Below are 25,019 nucleotides of genomic sequence, written 5' to 3'. Positions count from 1 at the left end.
TATCCAGCACACTGAATCATTAAAAATCTGACTCAAATTGTGTGTTGTTATTGCCTAGTTGTCAGAGACTTGCAGAGTGAAGCAATGATACACTCCGAATCTGCTACAGGGGTAGTAAAGGTGATATCTAATATGATCATGTAAATGTATACATTATAATGTCAGGGTCCAGAGAGGCCCTGTTAGGGGATAATGTCACCACTCCTGGGTGGTGGTGGTCTGTGTACAGGATTGGGGAACTACCTGTTTTTACAGACATGGCAATGCTGTTCAGTGTATATATATGTGCAAGTGGTTATGAGGTCACGAAGCGGTGTAAAGTGGACGGTGAGTATGTGCAGACATGATCCCAAGTGGTATCAGGATGAGTGGGTATACACTGCCTATAGGAATGGGGTGTACAGAAACCCCTCATTCAGGCCTCTGGGTGCCAGTGTCCCAAGTGTGTAAATCCATTTGGCTTCTATTTGGAGGAGAACTTTGTCCCAATCTCCTTTCCGCAATCCTCTAGTTGGATGGTCAATCCCACAGAAGGTGACGGCCTTGAGGTCCCCGCCATGACATTGATTAACATGTCTTGACAGGGGTTTGTCCGTCTTATTCCTCACAGTTCCTATGTGTTCAAGCACCCTCTGTTTAAGACATCTGCTTGTTTTCCCCACATAGACTTTGCCACAGACACATTTGCCTTGGTATATGACACCTGTGCTAAGGCAGTTGATGAAGCTGCGTATGGGATACGTCTTGGTGTCATTCCAGTTTCCAAACTGTTTTGTGGTGTTCATGTACTGGCATGCCTTGCATCGCTGGCAAGTATATGATCCATTGGGTTTTGGTGGTAGCCATGTTCTTGGTTTCTCCTCCTCAAAGTGGCTATGGACCAACAGGTCTCGCAGATTCTTGGCTCGTCTACTGGTCATGGATGGGCGGTCTTTGGTGACACCTTTAAGGAGGTCGTCTGCTCTTAGGATGTGCCAATGTCTCTCCAGAATAGCTCTTGCCTGAGGCCATTCGCGGTTAAATGTGCCTACAAAGCTAATCACTTTGTCTGGTACGCTAGGTGGTTTGTCCATGATAAGGGACTGGCATGAGGTATATTTAGCTCTCTTATAGGCCTTCTTTATACTCTTCCGGCTATACCCTCTCTCCACAAAGCGTTGTGTCATTGTTTTTGACTGTTTTTCATACTCCTGATCAGTGCTACAGTTCCTTTTGAGTCGAAGGAACTGGCCTGTCGGTATGCCATTAACCTGAGCGTTTGGATGGTGGCTGCTGGCTTCTAAAAGGTTGTTTGTGGCTGTTGCTTTGCGGTATATGGTAGTATGGAGGGAACCCTCGTTGCCCCTTGAAATTTGTAAGTCCAGGAAACACATAGTGTCCTTACTGTATTCCAGTGTAAGATGGAGATTGAACACATTGGTGTTGAGCGTACTGATGAACTCTTTTAGCACTCCCTCTGGGCCTCGCCACAGGACAAACACATCGTCGATGTAGCGGACCCAGAGGTCGATATGCTCAGTATATGCTTCCATATCTTCTGTAAATACTACCTGGGATTCCCACCATCCCAGGTAGAGGTTGGCATAAGTGGGGGCACATTTGGTGCCCATTGCCGTACCCATCAGTTGATGGTATATTTTGCGGTCGAAGAGGAAGTAGTTACGTGTCAGTACAAATCTGAGCAGTTCTAGGGTGAATGAGTTATGCTTGGTATACCAACGACCCCTTGTCTTTAGGAAGTGGGATACCGCCTCGAGGCCATACTCATGGTCAATGCTAGTATACAGGCCCTCTACGTCGAGGCTGACCATAATGGTGTCTTCGCTGATACAGACATCGTCCAGCCTTTTCAGGACATCCTTGGTGTCCCTCAAGTAAGATGGTAGGGCCATGACGAAGGGCCTCAGCACTCGATCTACATAGGAGCTTGCCCGTTCAGTTAGGTTCCCTATTCCCGACACAATCGGTCTGCCAGGAGGAGGGATCTTGTTTTTGTGTAGTTTGGGCAAGCTATAGAAGGTAGCTATTTTAGGTGTTTTGACCCATATATAGCTTAGTTCATTTTTGTCAATGACCTTGTCTTCAAGGCCTTTTTGAAGAATGTTATTCAGCTCAGTGTTAAATTTCATAGTGGGGTCTCCTTTCCAAGTATCTCATAGCAGAGAGGGTCTGATAAAAGTCTCAAATTTTCCTTCTTGTAGCTGTTTTTATTGAGAATCACCAGGTTTCCCCCTTTGTCAGATGGTTTTATGACTATATTGTCATTCGTGGCTAGTTCCTTGAGTGCTTTCCTTTCTTCGATTGTCAGGTTATTAGGAAGTCTACTCAGTTTTAGATGTTCTAAGTCTTTGGTGACTAGATCCACGAATACATCAATATTTGAGAAATTGTCACTGAAGGGAATGAACGTTGAGCTAGGCCGTAGGTCAGTGAACGGGCCCTCACCTGGAGGTCTTTCACTCTCCTCTAGAAGTGCTCTTAAGTTATCATGTATCTCCATGTCTTGTGTGTCAAGGGGTGCAACATCCATTGAGTTAGCTATTCTGATCTCTCTTAGACTAAAGAATTTATGGAGTTTTAATTTTCTGCCGAAAAGGTTAGTGTCTTTGACCCATTCAAATAGGTCCATACTTGTTGTAGGTGAATAGGACAGGCCTTTGCTAAGAAGCTTGAGATGGTGTTCACTCAAAATCATGTCCGACAGATTCACTATCTGTAGTTTGGCACTGTCTAATATCTCAAGGGTTTCCCCCTTTTCTTCTGATGTTGCGACCCTGTCGCTCGGCTCCTTAGCACCCAGACCTTTTCCTCTTCTTGTTTTCCTTTTGGTCTTTGGCCTGATGCCGTACGATGCTGCTCTAAAAAAGGAACCTGGGGCGGGGGCAGGGTGTGAGATGTAGAGGCAAGCTGGTGTGTCATACCCTCAGTCAGTAGTGAGGTTGATCTGTCTTCCTCACTATCAGATATTTCCCACTCAGTGGATGATGCTTCTTCAGGTGTTTTAGTTTTGGGCTTTTTTTTGGTCAAGTTATAGCGGAAGATCTTATTTTCCTGGAAATCTTTCTTATCCCTTGCGTACTTGATCCATTTCCGTTCCTTAAGTTCTTTTGAGAACTTGTCTAGGTTTTTCTCTAGTTTACCCTCCAGTTCGCTGAATTTGGGATTAGGTCTCCAAGAGTCAACCTCTAGTAGTTTCTGCTCAAGTACGCTTTCTATGTTTTTTAGTTTGTCTTTATGGAATTCCAGAAGTAGATTCATGAGCATTATTGAACATTGTTTCAAAATTAGCTCCCAAGATCTGATGAAGTCAGCATCCACTATATTGTGTGCTGGGGCAACATTAGCACGTAGGCCTCTAGGGATCAATTCTGCTGCTAAGTAATTTTCAAAGCCGAATATCTCCCACCATGCCCTCATGCGTTGTCTATAGGTGTTATCTAATTCTGTGAAGAATTTGAAGATATCTGGTTGTGCGGTCGTGTTTTCTCCCTCAAACTCGCTAGAAAAGACTGTTTCTGCTTCTTTTTGCCATGTTTGGAAATCAGGTAGACTAGGAGCCGACGCGCGCGTTTCGCGAGGGGCTTTTTCAAGGCGAATAGTTAGTATTATTATGATACTAACTATTCGCCTTGAAAAAGCCCCTCGCGAAACGCGCGCGTCGGCTCCTAGTATACATGTGCACGCGCAGATCAGTACTGCCTCCGCATGATTCTCTGAGACCGCGAGTTGATGCGGTAGTCTGCGAGTGCAGTTTTACACAGGACAACAGTGCCCCGACGGTCACTCTTAGCCTCTTTAAGGTGTTTATAGGGATAGTGCTCCGAATTATAAGTACTGAGGAACCTTACCTGCAGCAACACTACAGCTGCCTTGCATAGCATAGCATAGCATAGCATAGCATCTGTGAGGTTCTATCCTTCAGCTTTTACCATTACCCAGCCCTCTGTTTTATTTGTAAGTTACCAGCCTGCCCCCTAGTATCAGCGTCTCCCCGATTGGGATACTGACCTCCTTCACGACCTTAGTCAGGATACTTACCTCTCACTTTAGCCACGCAGGTTAATATAGGTCCACACACCCCTGGAGTACAGCACCCAGAGGGTTACCTTAGGTCATTCTGACACTGATAGGGGCATACAGATCTCTATAGAGGAGCATAGCTGATTGAATATTACCACTACTGATATAAATAGTGTATTTGTTTATATGTCTACCAGTTGGGTCTCACCTACCACTAAGTACTAGAATATATTATATCTTTGTGACCTGCAATCTCAGTACTTACCCGGACACTTTGCAGTGAAGTTTTTCTGTGAAACGCCAATGCAAAATGCTGACCAAATTCTAGGCACAGTGCCTTGCAAAAATGTGTTACAGGTTATATACATGTAGCCAGGTCCCCCGCTGGGCTTCCCTCGGCTCCCCCTTATTTCCGGTAGCTGCGGGGGTAGTTGTGGGCTGTAAAGGAGACGAATGCATCGCCGGGGCTCCTCGGCACAGGCAGCCATCTTGCGTCTGCTTGCGCATGCGCAGTGCAGGCTTGGGTTGCGGTGGCCATCTTGGCACACCTCGAGCATGCGCAGAGCAGTTACACAGCGACGGCAATTATAGAAGTACTCTGCAGGGAAACTACAATCCCAGCAGCTCCTGGGGCTGCTAGACACATGGGTGGCAGCAGCCAATCACGCGTCCGGAATCCCCTGCGATCAGATTGATAGATTTGGCTCGCTCAGAGGGACCACGCCAGTCGGAGCCAGGACAGAGAAGGGGAAGGTAGGGTCTGAGTGTCAGTGGCATTCAGACTACATCAGAGTACCCCCCTAGGTCCCAGATAGGCTCCACTCAAGTGAGCTTGTGGTTGCTTCAGGGAAGGCCCTAGATAGGTATACTTCCCCATTTACTGAGTAGTGTCATGGACACAGAGGAAGACGCCGCGCGGTGATAGCGGCCTGTGGTCTGGGACCAGAACATCTACATACAGAGACTCTCAAAGGTGGGACCCTACCGGAGACCACCCAACACAGAGGCGGACGGTGACATCGCTGGATCAGCGGATCTCCATCTCTAAGTCGGCTGCATCGACAGTGAGTTGGTACCTCACAAAGGGCACCAACAACTCACGGGGTAGCGCTACTCCCTACACTCTTGGGTGGACCCGGACATTGGGGAAAAGGATATCAGGGTATTAGTGCCTTGCACCTAATGATTGTGGGGACACTCATTGGTGGTACAGAGTTGGGGTTGTTATACTGTGTGGTACAGGGTACTGTTTATGGTTCATAGTAAAGATTGTTATTATATATGTAACAGGTATTCCACCCCACCCAATCGCATATATAGTGTGGGTGAGTAGAACATGTAGTGTTACCGGTGTGGTGCGTATACCTGCAGGCTCACAGGAGGTCTGAGCCTCCGCTAATGAGAGCCTGGGGTGAATCCTCTGGAACGAATCTTCTTTCAGCGCCTCCACCTATGTAGGATTCTAGGGAAGTGTAGAATGACCCTAACATAGGAACCCACTCAGAAACCACATACACCAGTATTATGGATAACAGGTTTACTGAATGAACCAACACTTTACTAACACACATATAAGACATTACACAACATCATAACCGTATGCTATAACCGTATCACCTCCTGCCCCATGTCTGGTGTTCCCACCCAGTGTCCGGTAATCCCCACCCATTGTCCCGTACTCCTACGGAGGTCGTGGGTGACTGCGCAGTCACTATGAACTAATAGGCCTGTTGGTGCACATATAATACAGAGGTACCTTCCGAGCACTCCGATGCTCGGGCCTGCAACACTCTTCTCAAAGGGTCAGACGTGCGATGCATCCGTCTGATCCTATCCAGGTACTTCTCCAGGAACCCCAACGAGGGTCCCACCGCTTCACGGGAACACAACCGTCTCCCGGTAACAGCAACCGAATCACGGGAACAGCAACCGCCGCTATCCCTATCTATCCCTAAAGTGACAGGAACCCTAACCTAGGGCCTGTCCCTGATGAACCGCAACCTGGGTTGGCTTGGGGAAAACTCCTAGGGCCTGCGGAGTAATAACCTGCCCCTCTCCCTTAGCTACCCAAGTCCCTAATCCTCCCTAACATCTAGCTACTCGCTACTCCTAGATACTAACAGCCTGCAGCAGACACACCGCTCTCACCGTCAGCCTGCAGACATTCACACACGCTGCACAAACTGCGCCCAGCACATGCAGCGACACACACACCGCTGGCAATTGTACACAGCCACCTGGATACCCGCAGCAATAATCCACTGCACACACTCTGTGCCTATTTGCCAGTGCGCACAGCATTACCCGCTGTGGCACTGCAAAACCTGCACCTTACACACCTAAGGGTGACCTCCCTATCTAGGGCCGTCCCTTATAAATTACCCACTAACCTGGTGGGGAGTTGGGGCCTACCTGGAGTGTGGGTACCTATCTGGATGCAGGAGCTGCACTCACTCCCCGCACCCTTGCTTCCCTCACAGCTCCCTGGCTCCAACTGACTACGCAGCTCTCTGCCCGCGAAATGTATCCAATTCCTCTCAGACTCTTGGCCCTCATTGGCCACACTGTCCCACCTGGTGTGCCTGGCCCTAAGCCTCATGGGAATTGTAGTCCCGAGGCCCTTACAATAACATTGGGGCCGCGTGCGCTCCTCCCCTCTGCCTACACTAACTCCTAATGGCCGCCGCAACCCTTCCTGAGCTGTCCCTACTCTCGCGCGACTCTCCTGCGCTTTCCCTGCCCTCACGCAACTGTTCCCTGGCTCTAGGGTTCTCCCTGCGCATGCGCAAGCTATCTGGGCCGCCGGGGACCTACTGCGCATGCGCGACCCTGCACAACATGGCGGCGCCCTGTGCAAGAGCCGCCGGAGATCTCCTGCACTCCGGCGAGCTCCCTCCTCGGTCCCCACCCTCCTGAATGGCCGTCGGGTCTGCCGCTTGCCTCTGGCAGTACCCGACAGCGTCCGTGGCCACGGAGGCTCCCTGGGGGGTCGAGGGGAGAAAAAGGTAACCTGGCTACATATATACAGACATGTGTGTATTACTGGTATTGTTCCTGGGAGGGGCTTATCCTGCTGCATCAGGATCCCTTTCAGGTGGAGGCACTGCACCGAGGTGGATATCTGATCACCCTAGGCTCCCCATGGCAGAGGCTCTGGCCTTCTGGGAGCCAACAGGTAACGGCAGTGCCGGTAGACTCTTTATTAAGGGGAAAGAGAGCTACACACACAAGGACTGGTTTTGCATGCAATTTGAATTATAATGAAAGTGAACATTATAAATGACCAGTTATTGATTACAGTTTTGCCCTTTTTCATTGTTAGCTCTCCAAGGTTTTGGAAAATAGCACTAAAGTTGGCTTGCAGTTGGTAAAAACTGAAATAGCAGCAGAGCTTGGAATTTTGACATCAAATGTTCCATAACCCAGAACATTATGTGAAATGTTTTTCAGTACTTCCAACCTAGACTAATTTTACCCATTTTATTTTTTCACATGCACACACACTAGAAGAGATACCCAAATACCCTGATGGTAATTTAATTACAGAGTTGTTCAGGAACGGAACAGCAACTACTAATGTATTTAATATATCCAACGCACGTCCTCCCTCCCAGGTAAATTGTATAATGGTGGGGCAATTTCTCTGGGTAAGACGCAACTGCTCTAATGAGGCAACATTTACCAAGAGGTTGTTAGACAGGGGATTTGTTCAAATGCATACAGATACAGTACAAGATCAACGGGCCAAGCATTAAAGCTTGGCCAGTACTACTAAAACATTTCTGTTTTTAGTGACAAAACCTAACGAAGGAAAATGCAACTCCCAGTGGAATCAACGTTGTGATATTCTACAGAAACTGGAATTTACTAATATTGGATAATGACAGGGTGACAGGGTGAAAATGATTTTCCGAAAAGCAGAAACCCTAAAGTGTATATTTGTAATACTATTAAAATAATAATAGCTGAATAAAGCTCGTTCTCCACCTTATAACTACTGTATGACATTCTCTACTTGTGGCAGGATTTGTCTATACATATTTTCATATCTAAATTATCACTCGTGCCAGCATCGAGTCCAAATAAAATTGCAATCAGCAGTAAGTTCCTATCTTGCACGTTTTTTGAATACTAAGTAAATACCTCAGTTTAAAGTGTACTTAAATAACATTTTCCTCACGGTATTGACTTGCATTTATACAGCAAGATACTGCTCAAAAAGTCAATTCTTCTCTCACTTCAATGAATAGGCCCGTAAGTGTCTCTAGCTATATAAATGTATATATACAGTACACAGATACAGTATATACATTCATGTAAGTGCACAGCAAAGACGTGTACTTCACATAAAGATGAATGTCTTACCTGGGGTCTTGGTCTCCTGTGTATCTGATTTGATGCTGGTATGTATGATGCCGAATATGATGTCCGTGGTAGTACAATAGGCCCTGAGTAAAGAAGTCACATGTAATTGACGTTTCATTTAGCATATTTCACCTTTTATAAAAGTATATCCTGCTTCTTGCATCATACTCTATGACAGCTCAGTCTCACATAGCTACACATGCCTGAGTTAAATTATATTGAAGTATTCAGCCATGAACCATTTTAATAACTTAATAAATATGGAATATACTGTATTTTCAAATTTAGGCTTAAAAGCACAATATCATAAATCACAGAATAGACATACAGGGCCTATTCAGTAGACTGTGATAAGTGACTTATCGACTGCTAAAAACACTTTTCAAGCAAGTTTGCCTGTGTGTCTATATGGAGGGCTCCGATAACATGTCAAACCACTTGAAAACGGCTTCTACCGATCGATAGCACCCACGCCCAGAGAAACCAAGCGGTAGCTCAAAAATGTTCAAACCTGCATTTTTTGACAGTAACTGCTATTCCGATAGCTTTGATTTAAACATCCAACTGCGACACCTGCTCTTGTCCCATGAAACAATGATGCTCATCTTGAAGAATAGCATGATAAGTCCACAATCCTCAGTTGCTTGCAGAGGAGTCCTCAGTGAGTAGATCTTCTATCTTCTTTCTTTTCTTCTAATCTTCATCCTTGTCTTCTTTCTGTTCTTTAGCAACTCTAGGATGTTGATCCACCGTGATCCATCTTGGGGTCAAATGAGACGTATATAAGGCCTGCGATATATCATTTGACTGACAAATTGTACATCCACCAATCGGATTGGTGGATGTACCATGTGATGGATTCCCATTTTTTGGGGGTGATCCGACGTCACCTTAAAGGGAAGGAAGCGTCTGCTAGCTGATTGGATGGCTTTCCTCCCTTTAAAGTGACGTCACATTACTCCAAAAAAAGGGAAGCCTTCACATGGTAAATACATCAATCTGATTGGTGGATGTACCATTTATATAAGGCCTGTCACACCTCATTTGACCCCAAAAAGATGGCGGATCAACATCTCCTGGACCTGTTAAAGAGAAGAAAGAAGAAAAGAAAGAATATCTACTCACTGAAGCCTCTTCTGCCAGCAACTGACGATTGTGAGGGTCAAGTGTTGGTGCCGAAGTTGGATGAATCTTCATCCCGGCAAAGGTAAGATACACATTGATTGTATTTTTTTAAATTGTGGTTTTTTTTTTAGGATGTCCATTGATTGGCAATGTGTATATCTATAACTCATCGGTAACCACATTTACAATGAATGCATTTTTTGGCAAATGTTTGTTTTTATTTCATTGTAATGTTTGTTTAATTTTTTTGATGTTTTTTTTTTTTTTAGGTTGCTCGTTCATTGCCATTGTGGCAATCTGTGTCCCCAGTGTCGGCATAGGTTACCACAGTGACAATCAATGGGTTTATTGCCTACCGTGTCATGCATTGTACTATAATGTCAATGTTATTTTATGGTGTATGAATGGGGGATTTCTTAAACAAATGGGCAAAAGTGCTATCAGCCAAATTTGTCTACTAGTGCTTTTGCCCATTTGTATGTGTAGTGATGGGGGTAAAGAGGGTGGGAGATGGGGGTAGTTGCCCCGGGGAACGTGGTTAGGTCTCCCGGGTTGGTAGCGGGGGACGATGATGGGGCATTAACATCTTAATTACCATTGCGGTTAATAACCACTAAGGTGATTAAGGGGTCACTGGCCAGTAGTTATTTTTTAATTTTATTGTTCTTGCCATGGAAAACGTGGAGGAGCAGGCGCACAAGGAGGATGAAGATGAATGAAAAGGGCCTTCATATTCGCAGGGGTAAGTACAACTTTTATTTACTATTGAATTGCTGGCTAATGTTTTATTTTTAATGAGCAAATTCGCTAGTATCCAGATACTGTATGGTTAGCCGCTAAGATAATGAATCACTGCTTTAAAAAAAAAAATTTATTAGCATATTATTGAAGCGGGGGTCTCTTGACCTGACCCACATTCATTTCAGTTCCGGGGACCCCCTGCTTACCGAGGTACAGGCCCCAGTATGGGGTACCAGTATCTCCGGCAAGTTTAAACTTCGCGGAGATACCGGTCTCCCCCACGAAGGCCTGTAACTCAGGAAGCAGGAACCTGAAATGAATGCGGGTCAGCTCCAGAGACCCCCTGCTTCAATAATATGTTAATAAAATTCAAAGAAAAACAGTGTGATCACCTGTAAGAGCTGTGCAGGGAGATTCAGCTCTCTGCGCAACTCTTACAGACTGCAAGCAGATCGCACGGTAAGATCTCTGAAAAAAAAAACTGCTGTCTATCAGTGTAGCATGTTTGTACCAAACGGTATCCACCAAGCGTAAAATCTTACTGAATACCATTTTTACACAAATTTTACTGTGAGGTAACAACATGTAAAACCGATCGTTATGGCAGTGATCTTATCGAAGCTACCTGAATAGGGCCCCACAGTATTAAATGCCTAGTACTGAATAGGTTAATCACATTGATTTTGTTGCAGAACAATTGAGGAATCAAAGGCGGTATCAATACAAACTTGCAGTGATAGAGCTGAGTAAATTAAAGCAATGAAAAATGGCTGCAAAGAGTGAGAGGTTTCAATCAGCTTAGATTTACTGAAACAACAATGACAGTTGTTGTATTATAATAAACTTTGGCAAGTACAGTTCCTTCTCAACATGTCTGGTAACCTCAGCTATTGCCCCAGTTTCTTTGCACCTGGGGCTAATGCATCAACATCCCCAGCTGCAAAACTACATCACCAGGTTAATCAAAGAAACACTGTAACATCCCATTTAAAACAATGGGATTTTTTCATTTGATAAATCTGCTGTTCCTGCTTGCTTTGTTTTATCAGTTTTACCACCAAGAGACTGTGTTACATACAGTACAGTAGGGGTCTGTGTATCAAGGCAAAAAAACTGTACTATATGTAAGGATGTGTATGCATATATATATATAGGGTTCCGCGCTGTCACTAATAAAGGAAGCGCCATACTGTTCTTTTGCCAGTAAGGTCACTGTGTGAATAGTCAGGCTGCGCATGCGTGAGGGAAGCGCGCGAAAGGCAACCAATCTGGAGGGACTTTGGGGGTTGCACTCTGAACTCTGAACTGGGGGAGAGTCAGCTGAGGCTGAGGACCAATAGGGTGCGAGACTCTGGAAGGAGGGAGACAGGAAGCGTGTGGGCGGTGGGAGACACGAGTGAGAGGTGAAGGAGGAAGGTGGCGGAACCTCGTGTGCGCGAGCGGAGGGTCAGTGACCCTTCCGCTTAGGTCAGATACATTCCCCAGCCCCAAGGAGTATTACCCCTGTCATCGTAGGGTGCCGCTTTTGTAGGGACGGCCGTAGCAGTTAGGGACATATCCCATTAGTGCGGGTGCAGCGGACGCCATCTTGGTTTGGAGAACAGACCACACAGCATAGCGGAGTGTCGGCGCAAGGCTGGAGCAACACTACGGACCCTTTGTGAAGTGGTGGGTCACCGTAGTGACCGGGAGGTATCGTTAGTCAACAAGTGCACCTACACCGGTCACCAGGCGCTGATCCCGCCTCCCACTAACTAATTGGGGGCACTAGTGTGCCAGCAAACTATTCTATACAGATGCTAGTTGCAGGACATACTCCTTGGGAGAGTGGCAGAGCCACCTGTGTACAGAACATTATCCCTATTAAGGTGTGGCCGAGCCACAGTGTATTATGTTGTGATTGTAGAGTATAAGGGTCTTATGCATGTTATGTGTACTCTGCATGATTCCATTAGTTAGTATCAAAAGTAAAAGGTTGCCTGTTGCACAATACGATTGTTATGTTTTCTTGCTCAGGGTAGATCCTCTACTATGGGGATCCTGGGTGAGTGGAGGCGCTGTACCATGTTAAGTGAGGGTATGACCCCAGGCTCCCCAACAGCGGAGGCTTAGAGCTCCTGAAGCCGCAGGTAGAACACAGCATCAGTAGTTCCTTTGTGCAGGGGTTCACAAAAAGGGCTACATTTGGAGGCGCTGCTGAGAGACTTAAACCTGGGGTGCCCCCACATTTTTCTCTATTGTGCAACCAACCCACATCATGTCGGTGCCCTCGGCGCTCGAGGTGCGCAAGTGGGCCCAGCAGCGCGGGATTCCCTTGAATCGTGCTTTCGCGCTGGGCCATGTCCCCGCCACGATCTCGTTAGGTACAGTGACCGAGCAGGTCCGAAAGCTCCCGCTCCTGGACAATGCCCAAGTACAAGACCATTTCTATGACCGCGACCAGGCCTGGCGCCGGGTCTTGTATGCCACTGAACAAGATATATGCCCCGAGGCCTTGCCCCGTATACTGCTGCTGCTCGAGGCCCCGGGGGTGCGCTGCCCCATAGTCCAGGTGGACACCTCTGCGCCCCTGGCCACGTCCACCCCACAGAGAGAGTATACACCCACAGTAGGTGCCACGACTGGGGGCCCAGACCACTCCCCTGACCGTGGCCTGCAACCTCGCTGGCCGGCAGCCCTGAACCTAGGCTCCTCGTCCACCCCGCCAGGCCTGCGGTCTGGCCTCAACCGACTTAGCCTATCAAGACTGGACACTTACCCCGCAGTCGGGGATAGCTTACCGGGAGACACCTCTATTCCCGCGATAGCAGCCGCTCTCCACAACACAACCCAGTCGCTCCAGTATAGGAAGTTAAAGGCCTTCTCCGGTGAGAAACCCACGCCCCAAGGGGAAGTAGGGATAGAGGACTGGTTGGATCATACAGAACAGGTACTGCCTGAATGGACCTGCACGGACGCGGTCCGAAGACAACGCATCGTTGAGTGCTTACGGCCCCCCGCGTCCCACATGGTGCACTACTACCGAGATGACAACCCGGAGGCTGATGCAGCAGATCTCATCTACTGCCTGACAAAGGCGTATGGGGCTCCGGTGGATACTTATGCGTTGATGGCCAAATTCCATGCGTTAGCCCAGAAGGAAGGGGAAATGGTATCCGACTTCCTCAGGCGACTACACCTGGACTTATGGAATCTGGTGAGGAAGGGCGTGTTGCCAAGGATAGAAGCCAATGGACTGCGCACCACTCAGCTGTTGAGGGGGCTCCTACCCCTACACCCCGTGTCGGTGCGGGTCAGTAGCTGCCTAACGCCCGGGCAAGCCTTATCGTTTCACGACCTAATGGATCGGGTCCAAGCGCACGAGACGGTGTTGTTAGGACGTGACCTGGCCCCTGGGAAAAAGCCCCCGCCCGGAAGTAAGGAAGTCAAGAAAGTGGAACCCAAGGCCGACGTGCCCGAACCTGGGGACCCCGACCCCGAGGATGCCAGCGCACCAGTGACGCCCCGGCCTCGTCTCCCGACCGGGCGAAATTCACCAACCGGGAGAAGCGAGAGTTACCTCAGCCAAATTCAGTGCTACGCGTGTGGAAAGATGGGACATCTGCGTGCCCGTTGCCACACCTTACGGAAAACGGCGTCCCGGCCCGCGCAGTCGATGCCGTGCAAGACCCTGGAGGATGGAGAGGCGTCGCCGCCATCCCCAAGCAGCCGAATCGGCCCCGCCGCCATTATTCGGGTAGTTATCGAGGGCATCTACGCCGCCGCATTGCTGGACACGGGATCTCAGGTGACCATCGTATACCGGCCCTTCTACGACCAACACCTACATCGATTACCGTTGCTCTCTGCGGATGCCTTGCGACTGAGGGGATTGAGTCATGAGGATTACCCCATAGACGGCGTAGTAAAGGTGCAGTTAGACATTCCCCAACTGAACACTGGTAAACATCATCCCATGGAAGTGGAGGCCTTAGTGTGCCCTGAACCTCAGGATCACCCCAGCGCTCCGATCATCTTGGGTACTAACGCTGACATTGTGCGCGCGGTGTTCCGCATGTATTTGCAAGAGGCGGGAGAAGCCCCGCTGCTGGCCCTAGCCGCCTGCCCCGCCCTCCAAGAGGTCTGTGGCAAAATCGCGACTGAAGAGGAGCATGGGATGCTCTATAGCCAAGAGTGGGGACTAACTCAAATTCCCCCGGGGGAAGAAAGAATGATGGTCGCCGCATGTCACTACCCGGACCGACGCCCGGAGGATCAGCTCTTCTCCCTAGAAAGTGTGGCCCAGGATGAGCACCGGCTGGGCTACGAGGTGTTGGCCTCCGTCAAAAAGTGGCCTGGAAAAATCCCGGAGCGCACCTGGGTATACGTGCGGAACATCTCCCCATATCCCATGAGCATTGATCGGCGCCAGCCGCTGGGCAGAATATACCCAGTGACCCCCGAAGAGAAGGGCGTAACGGGGCGTCCCCGTAACTATGGTCCTACCTCCGGATCCCGGCTAGAATTCGACTTTGGAGATTCTCCGCTCCCAGAGGAATGGAGGGAAAGGCTGTGGATCGAGTTACAAAAGCGCCGACAGGTGTTCTCCACCAGTGACATGGATGTGGGGTGCAGCCGCAGTGCCCGCCACACCATCCGAATGAGCGATGCTACTCCCTTCCGGGAATGTTCCCGACGGCTCGCACCACGGGACGTAGACGAAGTGAGGAGGTTACTCGCCGAAATGGAGAGGGCTGGGATCGTGCAGGGATCCCGAAGTCCTTACGCATCACCCATCGTGGTAGTCCGCAAAAAGAACGGGACCGTACGTCTATGCGTGGACTACAGAACCCTAAATACCCGCACCATTCCCGATGAGTACACGCTGCCCCGAATCGAAGATCTACTGAACGCTCTGACGGGAAGTACATGGTTCAGCGTACTCGATCTCAGGTCAGGGTATTACCAGGTACCCATGGGCCAGGAGGACCAATAAAAGACGGGCCTTCATCTGCCCATTAGGGTTTTATCAGTTCACCCGCATGCCGCAAGGGATCTGTGGGGCACCCGCCACGTTCCAGAGATTAATGGAAAAGACTCTCGGAGACCTGAACCCGCAAGAATGCTTAGTGTACCTGGATGACATTATAGTGTTCGGGCGAACTCTAGAAGAACACTCCGAGAGACTAATGAAGGTACTGGATAGACTTCAGGAGGAGGGCCTCAAACTGTCTCTGGACAAATGTAAATTCTGTCGGTCCTCAGTGACGTATGTGGGCCACATCGTATCGGCCGAAGGGGTGTCCACCGATCCCGGGAAGATAGAGGCGGTGGTGAACTGGCCTAGGCCTCATAATATCCAAGAGTTGCGGTCGTTCTTGGGATTTTGTGGCTATTACCGGCGGTTCGTGGAAGGCTACTCCAGCAAAGCCAAGCTGTTGAACGATCTTCTAAAGGTATATCCAGGAGAAACCGAGAGAAAGGGGGTCACGGCGCAGACACCCTTTGGGGAGAAATGGACCCCCGAATGTGAACAGGCATTCCTGAACTTAAAGACTAGCCTCACTCAGGCCCCGGTCTTGGCCTATGCGGACCCAGAACGGGAATATGTCCTACATGTAGATGCTAGCCTTAGTGGGCTGGGAGCTGTATTGCATCAGAAGTATGAGACGGGGCTACGTCCAGTGGCCTATGTGAGCCGAAGCTTGACACTTAGTGAGCAGAACTATCCGGTCCATAAACTGGAATTCTTGGCCCTAAAATGGGCAGTGGTGGACAAGCTGCACGACTACCTGTATGGGGTACAGTTCGAAGTACGCACGGACAACAACCCCATGACATATATAAATACGTCCGCCAAATTGGACGCCACGGGACACCGTTGGTTAGCTGCCCTGGCCAACTACAGGTTCAACCTTAAATACAAACCAGGACCCACCAACATAGGTGCCGACGCCCTGTCTCGTCGACCTGGCCTTCAATCTACCCCTGATGAGGAAGTATGGGAAGAAATACCGGGTCCAGGGATCCGTGCTCTCTGCTCCGTGGCTGCGGTAGTCGACAATCAGGTAGCATTCTCGGAATTACGGGTTGCTGACTCTTTGGGATGCCACTCGCGAGCCATTCCTCGGGCCTATCAAGGTCGAGAAGGGATGAATATCACGGAAGATAATATCATCTCGTGGAGGGATCTAGTGCACTACCAAACTCAAGACCCCATAGTGGAGCTGGCCCGTTAAGCGGTACAACAAGATAATCCTTCTATACTTAAGCAAGCCCCCAAAGACTTGGTGAAACTCCTGTTGAATGAGTTTGGGAAGTTCGAAATGGACAATTGTTTGTTATATCGGGTGATACCATATCATAACCATCCCGATCGGCGTCAGCTGTTTCTACCGGAACGCTTGAGGACTATGGTCCTTCGGCCCTTCACGATAACCACGGCCACTTGGGCATTGATAAGACATTTGGGCTACTACAGGATAGGTTCTACTGGCCTAGGATGAGAGAGTCTGTGGAGCAGCATTGTCGAAGGTGTAATCGCTGCTTACAAAGGAAAACACTGCCCACCAGGGCGGCTCCCATGGCACACTTGAAAAGTTCGGGCCCCATGGATCTGGTGTGTATGGATTTTCTCTGTATTGAGCCCGACAGCCGGGGCATTAGCAATGTTCTCGTGATCACCGACCACTACACCAGGTACGCCCAAGCGTTCCCTACGAAAGATCAGAAGGCCGTAACGGTGGCCCGAGTCCTGTGGGAAAAATATTTCATTCATTATGGATTACCAAATCGTCTTCACTCTGATCAGGGCAGGGACTTTGATAGTACACTGATAAAGGAATTGCTTACACTACTGAACATTGCCAAGTCACGTACCACCCCGTACCATCCCGAAGGGGATGCTTTGCCCGAACGGTTCAATCGCACTTTGTTAGACATGTTAGGAACTCTGACAAGCCCACAAAAGACGGAGTGGAGTAAGCACGTGGAGACATTGGTACATGCTTATAATTGTACCCGGCATGAGTCCACCGGGTACACCCCGTACTTTTTGATGTTCGGAAGAGAAGCACGATTACTGGTGGATGTGCGACTGCGGATATCTACCGATGGGGTATCCAATAGAACGCATTTCCAATACGTACAGCGGCTAAGGGACAGTCTGCAGCAGGCCTATAAATTGGCTGAACGAACGGCAGCGCAATTGAATGCGGGAAATAAAAGACGTTACGATCACAAAGTACGTCACAAGGAAATCCAACCCGGGGACGCGGTCCTCTTACGCAACTTAGGTGTTCCTGGGAAACATAAATTGGCGGACCGGTGGCGGGAGGGTGTGTACGAGGTGGAGTCACAGATGCCTGGCCTTCCCGTGTATCGGATCAAAGACTCCGAAGGCCGCGTAAAAGTGTGGCATAGGAATCACCTGCTTCCCATACCTCAAGTAGGGAACGACGAGTTGGAATTACCCGCTACGCCAATAGATGGAGGAGTTGAAAACCCAGAGGATGGCCTAGAGACTGTAAAATTTGCCACCTCTGAGGATCCGATGGAAGGAACCTCTAAAAGGGGCCTTCCGGCCGCGGGGGCATCTCCCGAAGGAGCCACGGGTAAAGAGCCTCTTGGCCCGAACATCGACAATCTGACTTCAGTGAGTCAGCCCTTAGATCCACAAAGCCCATGTTTCACATCCCAGAGAGACTTTACTAATGCTGAAAACCCCTCAAGGGTAGAGGTGGAAACACCAGTTGAGACTGGATACTTTGCAGAGGAAGACGAGGAGAATCAACCTCGGCGAAGTCAAAGAACCAGTCAGCCTCCCATGCGAATGGCATACGATCAATTTGGGGCACCCCATTATGAGGCTCAGCAGTGGGCTCGGCATAGAATGCAATCTATGGTGGTACTGTTCAATGAAATGTGTAACCTAATCTAGGGAAGAGAGGACTGTGTAAATAAGTTCATATATGTTGTATAGGTAGTCCAGCGGGGACGTTGGATTCTGGAGAGGGGAGAATGTAAGGATGTGTATGCATATATATATATAGGGTTCCGCGCTGTCACTAATAAAGGAAGCGCCATACTGTTCTTTTGCCAGTAAGGTCACTGTGTGAATAGTCAGGCTGCGCATGCGTGAGGGAAGCGCGCGAAAGGCAACCAATCTGGAGGGACTTTGGGGGTTGCACTCTGAACTCTGAACTGGGGGAGAGTCAGCTGAGGCTGAGGACCAATAGGGTGCGAGACTCTGGAAGGAGGGAGACAGGAAGCGTGTGGGCGGTGGGAGACACGAGTGAGAGGTGAAGGAGGAAGGTGGCGGAACCTCGTGTGCGCGAGCGGAGGGTCAGTGACCCTTCCGCTTAGGTCAGATACATTCCCCAGCCCCCAGGAGTATTACCCCTGTCATCGTAGGGTGCCGCTTTTGTAGGGACGGCCGTAGCAGTTAGGGACATATCCCATTAGTGCGGGTGCAGCTGCCGGAGTCGCGGACGCCATCTTGGTCTGGAGAACAGACCACACAGCATAGCGGAGTGTCGGCGCAAGGCTGGAGCAACACTACGGACCCTTTGTGAAGTGGTGGGTCACCGTAGTGACCGGGAGGTATCGTTAGTCAACAAGTGCACCTACACCGGTCACCAGGCGCTGATCCCGCCTCCCACTAACTAATTGGGGGCACTAGTGTGCCAGCAAACTATTCTATACAGATGCTAGTTGCAGGACATACTCCTTGGGAGAGTGGCAGAGCCACCTGTGTACAGAACATTATCCCTATTAAGGTGTGGCCGAGCCACAGTGTATTATGTTGTGATTGTAGAGTATAAGGGTCTTATGCATGTTATGTGTACTCTGCATGATTCCATTAGTTAGTATCAAAAGTAAAAGGTTGCCTGTTGCACAATACGATTGTTATGTTTTCTTGCTCAGGGTAGATCCTCTACTATGGGGATCCTATGTGAGTGGAGGCGCTGCACCATGATAAGTGAGGGTATGACCCCAGGCTCCCCAACAGCGGAGGCTTAGAGCTCCTGAAGCCGCAGGTAGAACACAGCATCAGTAGTTCCTTTGTGCAGGGGTTCACAAAAAGGGCTACATATATATTATGTACTATACTATTTTGCCTTGATACAGATGCCCCAGAATCCTTTCTGAAACATACTCAACTATTACTTTATTAGATTCATAAATATGAATATTATGACTAAATGGGATTAGCATGAAATGTGTTGTTGTTTTGCTGCTGTTGGAAATGATAAAATAAAATATGTTTAAATACATTGTTAAAACTAAAAAATTATACAATCGAACCACCAGTACTTGCTCTTTTTAAGGACTCTTTATGAATGTGGTTCAGTTTGCCTCATTTAATTAAATAAATTGTATGAATAAGAAATAGCTTCATGAACAGCCATTATTTACCGACTAGTTAAAGTACAATACTGTATTGTGTTTTCTCTGTTCTGTAGAACGCTCAACTAAGTCCCAGGACCAGAGAGGTCCGTTAACTCCGTGCTAATAATGGGACATTAAAAATATCATTAATGGACGATATTTTCTCTGAGGTTAAAGCATATCCTCAAAGCTAGTTTCCAAAACAGCCGTTATATCTCATCAGCAATGACATAACACCATGTTAAGTTAGCACTGCATCGTGTTACTTGAAATAACATGACTCGTATTAAGTATCTCTTACCTAAAAGGGCGGGAGAGGGTGAGCGAGACAGAGAGCTGCCCACCTGGGAAATTGCTTATTTGAATGTACTTTGCATATCCAAATTAGCATAGTTCCCAGGTATCTCATGCATCTCTATAAATCTAGTCATGCTGCTCTTTCTAGATCTCAAAAATGTAAACAATTGTTTTGAATGCTCTTGTATTACAACATCTACAGTATAAGGGACTCTTTAGTTTTTTGGTACGTTGTGATAAACGGGTCAAAAATGAGTCTTCTCCAATTTACTACAGCTCTGCATTGCTGATTATGTAGACTACAATGTCTTTTCTCATACTTTACCTGTCCATTTAGATGAAAATGCAGGACAATAGAGCTAAGCACACCATTTCCCATGCGGTATAAGATAAGAATCATCTTACTTTCAAAAGAGTAATCTGAGTAATTCCTTCTCTCTATGAGCAATGGGATAGTGGGAAACTTCTTGAGAAGAGAACAGTAATTTCTCATGGCACCAGAATCAGTAGACGTTCTCTCGTGTGGGAGCTGTACCACTATCAGACATCTCCCCTAGGAAAGAATAAAATAGACCATAGTTTAAAATTACATCTTCTGAACATTAAAAACACATTATCTTGGTGTATGGCAGTGGCCTTTAAAAACAGTACTATTTTTTGGGGGGTGGGGGGGAGGACGGGGCAGATCCATGACCTGATACTGCCTCCCTAAGCTCCAGCCCCCATAAATTAGGTTATAAGCTTTGCAGGGAAGGGACTTTACTCAACATGTCAAAAAACAGAGCTCCTCATATTTCTTCCCAAACCTGGCCCCACTACCACCTTCCACATTACTGTTGAAAGTTCTGTCATACACCCAGTAGTGCAAGCACGCAGCAAAGGGGTCACATTCAAGCCCTAAAGTTCTCCTCACTAGAACATTTAAAAACTTTAACCCACAACAGTTTCTGGATAACCTTACCAACTGCCCATGGCATAGAATCGATTTAATTCCCGACCCTGATTCTGCTCTCGACTATTTCCAATCAGAGTTCTTAAAACTCTGCGATACCCATGCTCCACTACGCAAAATAAGGATACGGGGGGCCCACCTTCCATGGGTTACAACTGACCTTATTGCACTCTACCAGTTCAGGGATACCTTGTGGAAAAGCTACAAAGTAACTGGCACTACCAAGGATCTCAATCACTACAGATGCCTGCGGAACATGTACACAAGACAAACAAGGCACGCAAAAGCACAATATTACTCAGACAATCTCCACCAAAATACATCAAACCCAGCTAACTTCTGGAAGGTTATCAACAATATATTCCAGCCTTCTAACCATCAACAACCAATTAATATCACTAAGGGGGATATTATTCTGACAAACCCCACTGACATTGCAAATGCATTCAATGATTACTTTGTGGGGTGTGCCACTAACTTATTAGCGAAACGCAGCCCAAACCACAAACCTGAATCTCATCCTGGGAGTACCCACATAGTCCCACCCCCTCCCAACACTGCCCACAATTTTCAATTTGGCCCAGTATCTGAAGAGGAGATTACACAAGCGCTCCTCAAACTAAAACTAAGCTGCCAATGTGGACCCGACTTACTACAATCTAGGTTCCTACGACTTGGTTCCCCAGCCATTGCCAAACCAATTGCTTCCATAGTCAACTCTATCCTGTCTGCAGGCCATATCCCTAAGACCTGGAAAACTGCCAGAGTTGTCCGAATCTTCAAAAGTGGGGACAAAAACACTGTCTCAAACTACAGGCCAATCTCCCTTCTCCCAATTCTATCCAAAGTCATGGAAAAATGTGTCCACTCCCAATTAAGCGATTACTATACCAAGACAAATTTCCCTAGCCAATTCCAATCTGGCTTTCGTCCCAAACACTCCACCGTAACTACCCTGCTAAAAGTTTGCAATGAAATCATGTGTGGAATGGAACGGGGCCAACTCACTGGTGCACTATTCCTAGATTTTGCAAAGGCTTTTGATACAGTTGATCATGCTATCCTGCTAAACAAACTCCAGAGCTCTGGAATAGGGAAGCATGCTTTAAACTGTTTTCAGTCCTACCTATCAGGTAGATCCCAACATGTGTCCATCTCAGGCTCTATCTCCAACCCCCTGGATATCACCTGTGGTGTCCCGCAATGCTCTGTTCTGGGGCTCCTACTCTTCTCGGTGTTCATTAATGATCTTCCCACAGCTTGTAAGGAAGCCTCAATACACATGTATGCAGATGACACAATCCTATATGCACACAGCCATAGCCTCTCTAACCTTCAACACATACTTCAGTCTGACTTTTTGAGACTCGAAAACTGGATTTCCCAAAACAAACTGTTTTTAAACACTGACAAGACTGTAACAATGGTATTTGGGACCAAGACTACATTTTTAAAGCTTCCAGCGACAGAGCTCCAGATTAGAACCAACGCTAACACCACAATAACCCCTGTCACTAGTTTTAAATACCTGGGCTTATGGTTTGACTCCCACTTAACATTCGGGATGCACATTGACACCCTGACAACCAAGACCTATGCCAAACTAGGGGTAATTTACAGGAACAAATCCTCCCTAAGTCTCCTGGTCAGAAAGCGTATCGCACAGCAGATGCTAATGCCAATTATTGACTATGGAGACATAGTATATGGCTCGGCACCTCAAACCCACCTTAGCAAACTTGACACCCCAATTCAATTTGTCGTTTTGTTCTCCAATGCAACTACAACACACATCACTGTGAAATGCTCAAAGAACTAGATTGGTCATCACTAGAGTCTAGGCGCAAAGTTCACCTTTCCTGTCTTGCCTTTAAATTCTTTATGGACAAGCTACCCAGCTATCTGAGCAAGCTCCTCACCCCTACCACATGCAGCACTTATCACCTGAGATCAGACTCCAAAAGACTGTTCATGGTCCCAAGGCTCAACAAAGTATCCGACCGTTCCTCCTTCTCTTACCATGCACCCCAAAACTGGAACAACCTACCAGGGACTCTCACATCCACCACCAGTTTAAGTTCTTTCAAATCTAAGGCTGTCTCACATTTTAATCTAGTCTGTAACTGTCTCATACGCCCATAATATATATTTTCTTTAACTGTGCATGCAATGTCTTGTATATAATGTATACCCTGTTCACTTATGTAACTGTATTTGTAACCATGTATTATTTGTCTTAACTCTGTGCCCAGGACATACTTGAAAACGAGAGGTAACTCTCAATGTATTACTTCCTGGTAAAATATTTTATAAATAAATAAACATCCCCCCCCCCCCATCGGATCTCTTGCTCTCCACTTCAAGCACAGCCGCAGACCACAGGTCGCGGCTGAAAAGGGAGCACGCGCCACCAGACGCTCCGGCACGCGTGCAGCTGTGACCACTGGGGCCGGAGCCTTAAGCAGAGGGATGGGGGGAGGGGACAGTTAGTAAGAGGTATGTATTAACCCCGATGTAGCCTTCAGTGGTCAGCTAGTCATGGCTTGTCCATGACTACTTTGTCTACTAAAGGGTTACTATATTACAAAGTTGATCAAGGTTAATTGAATGAACTCTTACCTACTATAGTAGGTATTCACCTGGTAAAAAGTCATACAGTAGCTAACGCCAAGTTTAGCGCTGACCTATTTAACGTTGTGTTATTCAGCCTTGTTGACTCTGGAGTTTAGTGGGTAGAATGTGTTCATGATAACAGCTGATTTCCATATAATTTTGCACTAACATCCGTTATTATTAACATGATAATCTTAATGGGACATTAACCTAAATTAACCACTACGTTACTTTCTTTAGTGAATATAGCTTTACCAGTACATTACAATAACTGAGATTAATTAACGTTTATTGGGCCAACTGAGTTTAGTGCGTCTGCGCCTTCGTTGATTATTCTATTCTAAAATTATTTACTTACTGATTTGACCAACACTAGAAAGGAAGAATTGATGCTGTTCACAACTACTGTAGTTCCGACTCTGTAGAAAGATTAAAAAAAAATATTAGCAAAATATCGCTACACAGTCTTAGTGAATACGCAGATTGCCATGAATTATTCTCTCTGTTCTGTGAAGGGTCTAAAGAAATAGAACAAAAACAGAAGCACAATGAATGCAATTCAGCAACATGCTCTACACATGTAGACATTTAATTTACGCAATATCATTAATACAATCTCTACATAGAAAAAAGAGTGCACTTTTCCTGCCTGGCTTCTAGAGAATTAAAATGGGAGTAAAACCAGAGTAAGGCATGACTTAAATAATGGAATATGTTTCCTGGCTTTAACTTTAATGGAGCTTGGTGAATATAATAATAATAATAACAACAACTTTATTTCAAATAGTACTTTTCTCCCAATGGGACTCAAAGCGCTTCACAATTACAGTATAGTGCATCTTAAGCAGTGTTGTACATAAGACTGTGACAAACCCAGCCCCTGCCCAGATGAGCTTACAATCTATGTTTTTGATGCCGGAAGCACAGGGAGACTAAAGTGACTTATCCAAGGTCACAAGGAGCTGCATATGAACCAGGTTCTGCTGCATCAAACTCAATGTCGTTGTTTTATTTCAAAGTCAATGCCTTTACTCACTGTGCCGCTCCTTCAGCCATATGGGATGAATAACCTTTAGGCTGTAATGAGCTCCTTTGCATATCATTTAGAATTACAGCTGTTATAAATAAGGCCATGCTTTTTACATAAGTAATTAACGTCATGTTTTTTGCTTTTGTGAATAGTATGTTACGATTAACAGGCGTTAACTTAGGGTAACTTCACGTTAAACAGGCTAATTGAGCTTAGTGAATACGGTCCTAAGTGCTTACTCCCCAGAGGCAATCTTCCCTTATAGCTAGACATGAGGAAGGCAGGGAGAAATAGTGTCCCTGATGTAAACAGTGTCTTCTGCCCTATTACCATTTATTTCTAGTGTGCCAACATATTCTACAGTGTGTTATAAAGACAAGGAGCAGCAGAGCCCACAGCTCTGGACAAGGAGCAGCAGAGCCCACGGCTCTGGACAAGGAGCAGGAGAGCCCACGGCTCTGGACAAGGAGCAGCAGAGCCCACCGCTCTGGACGAGGAGCAGGAGAA

The 25,019-nt window shown here is 47.2% G+C and overlaps 1 protein-coding gene across 2 annotated transcripts in view; it reads right to left on the bottom strand.

Moving 5' to 3' along the window:
- Positions 1–25,019, bottom strand: part of LOC142463472 (uncharacterized) — a 233,811-nt gene that overhangs the window by 64,182 nt on the left and 144,610 nt on the right. For both annotated transcript variants that reach the window (XM_075566294.1, XM_075566301.1), the window contains exons 10-12: positions 23,841–23,901; positions 20,323–20,470; positions 8,386–8,468 (exon numbers count right to left, since the gene is read on the bottom strand). In XM_075566294.1, the coding sequence (XP_075422409.1) occupies positions 8,386–8,468; positions 20,323–20,470; positions 23,841–23,901 (292 nt within the window). The remainder of the gene's footprint in view (positions 1–8,385; positions 8,469–20,322; positions 20,471–23,840; positions 23,902–25,019) is intronic.

The sequence above is a fragment of the Ascaphus truei genome, chromosome 1 (genome assembly GCF_040206685.1).
Source record: "Ascaphus truei isolate aAscTru1 chromosome 1, aAscTru1.hap1, whole genome shotgun sequence".
Lineage (NCBI taxonomy): Eukaryota > Metazoa > Chordata > Amphibia > Anura > Ascaphidae > Ascaphus > Ascaphus truei.
Note: the sequence above shows the minus strand (reverse complement) of the source record. Positions and strands in the feature narration are given on the sequence as shown.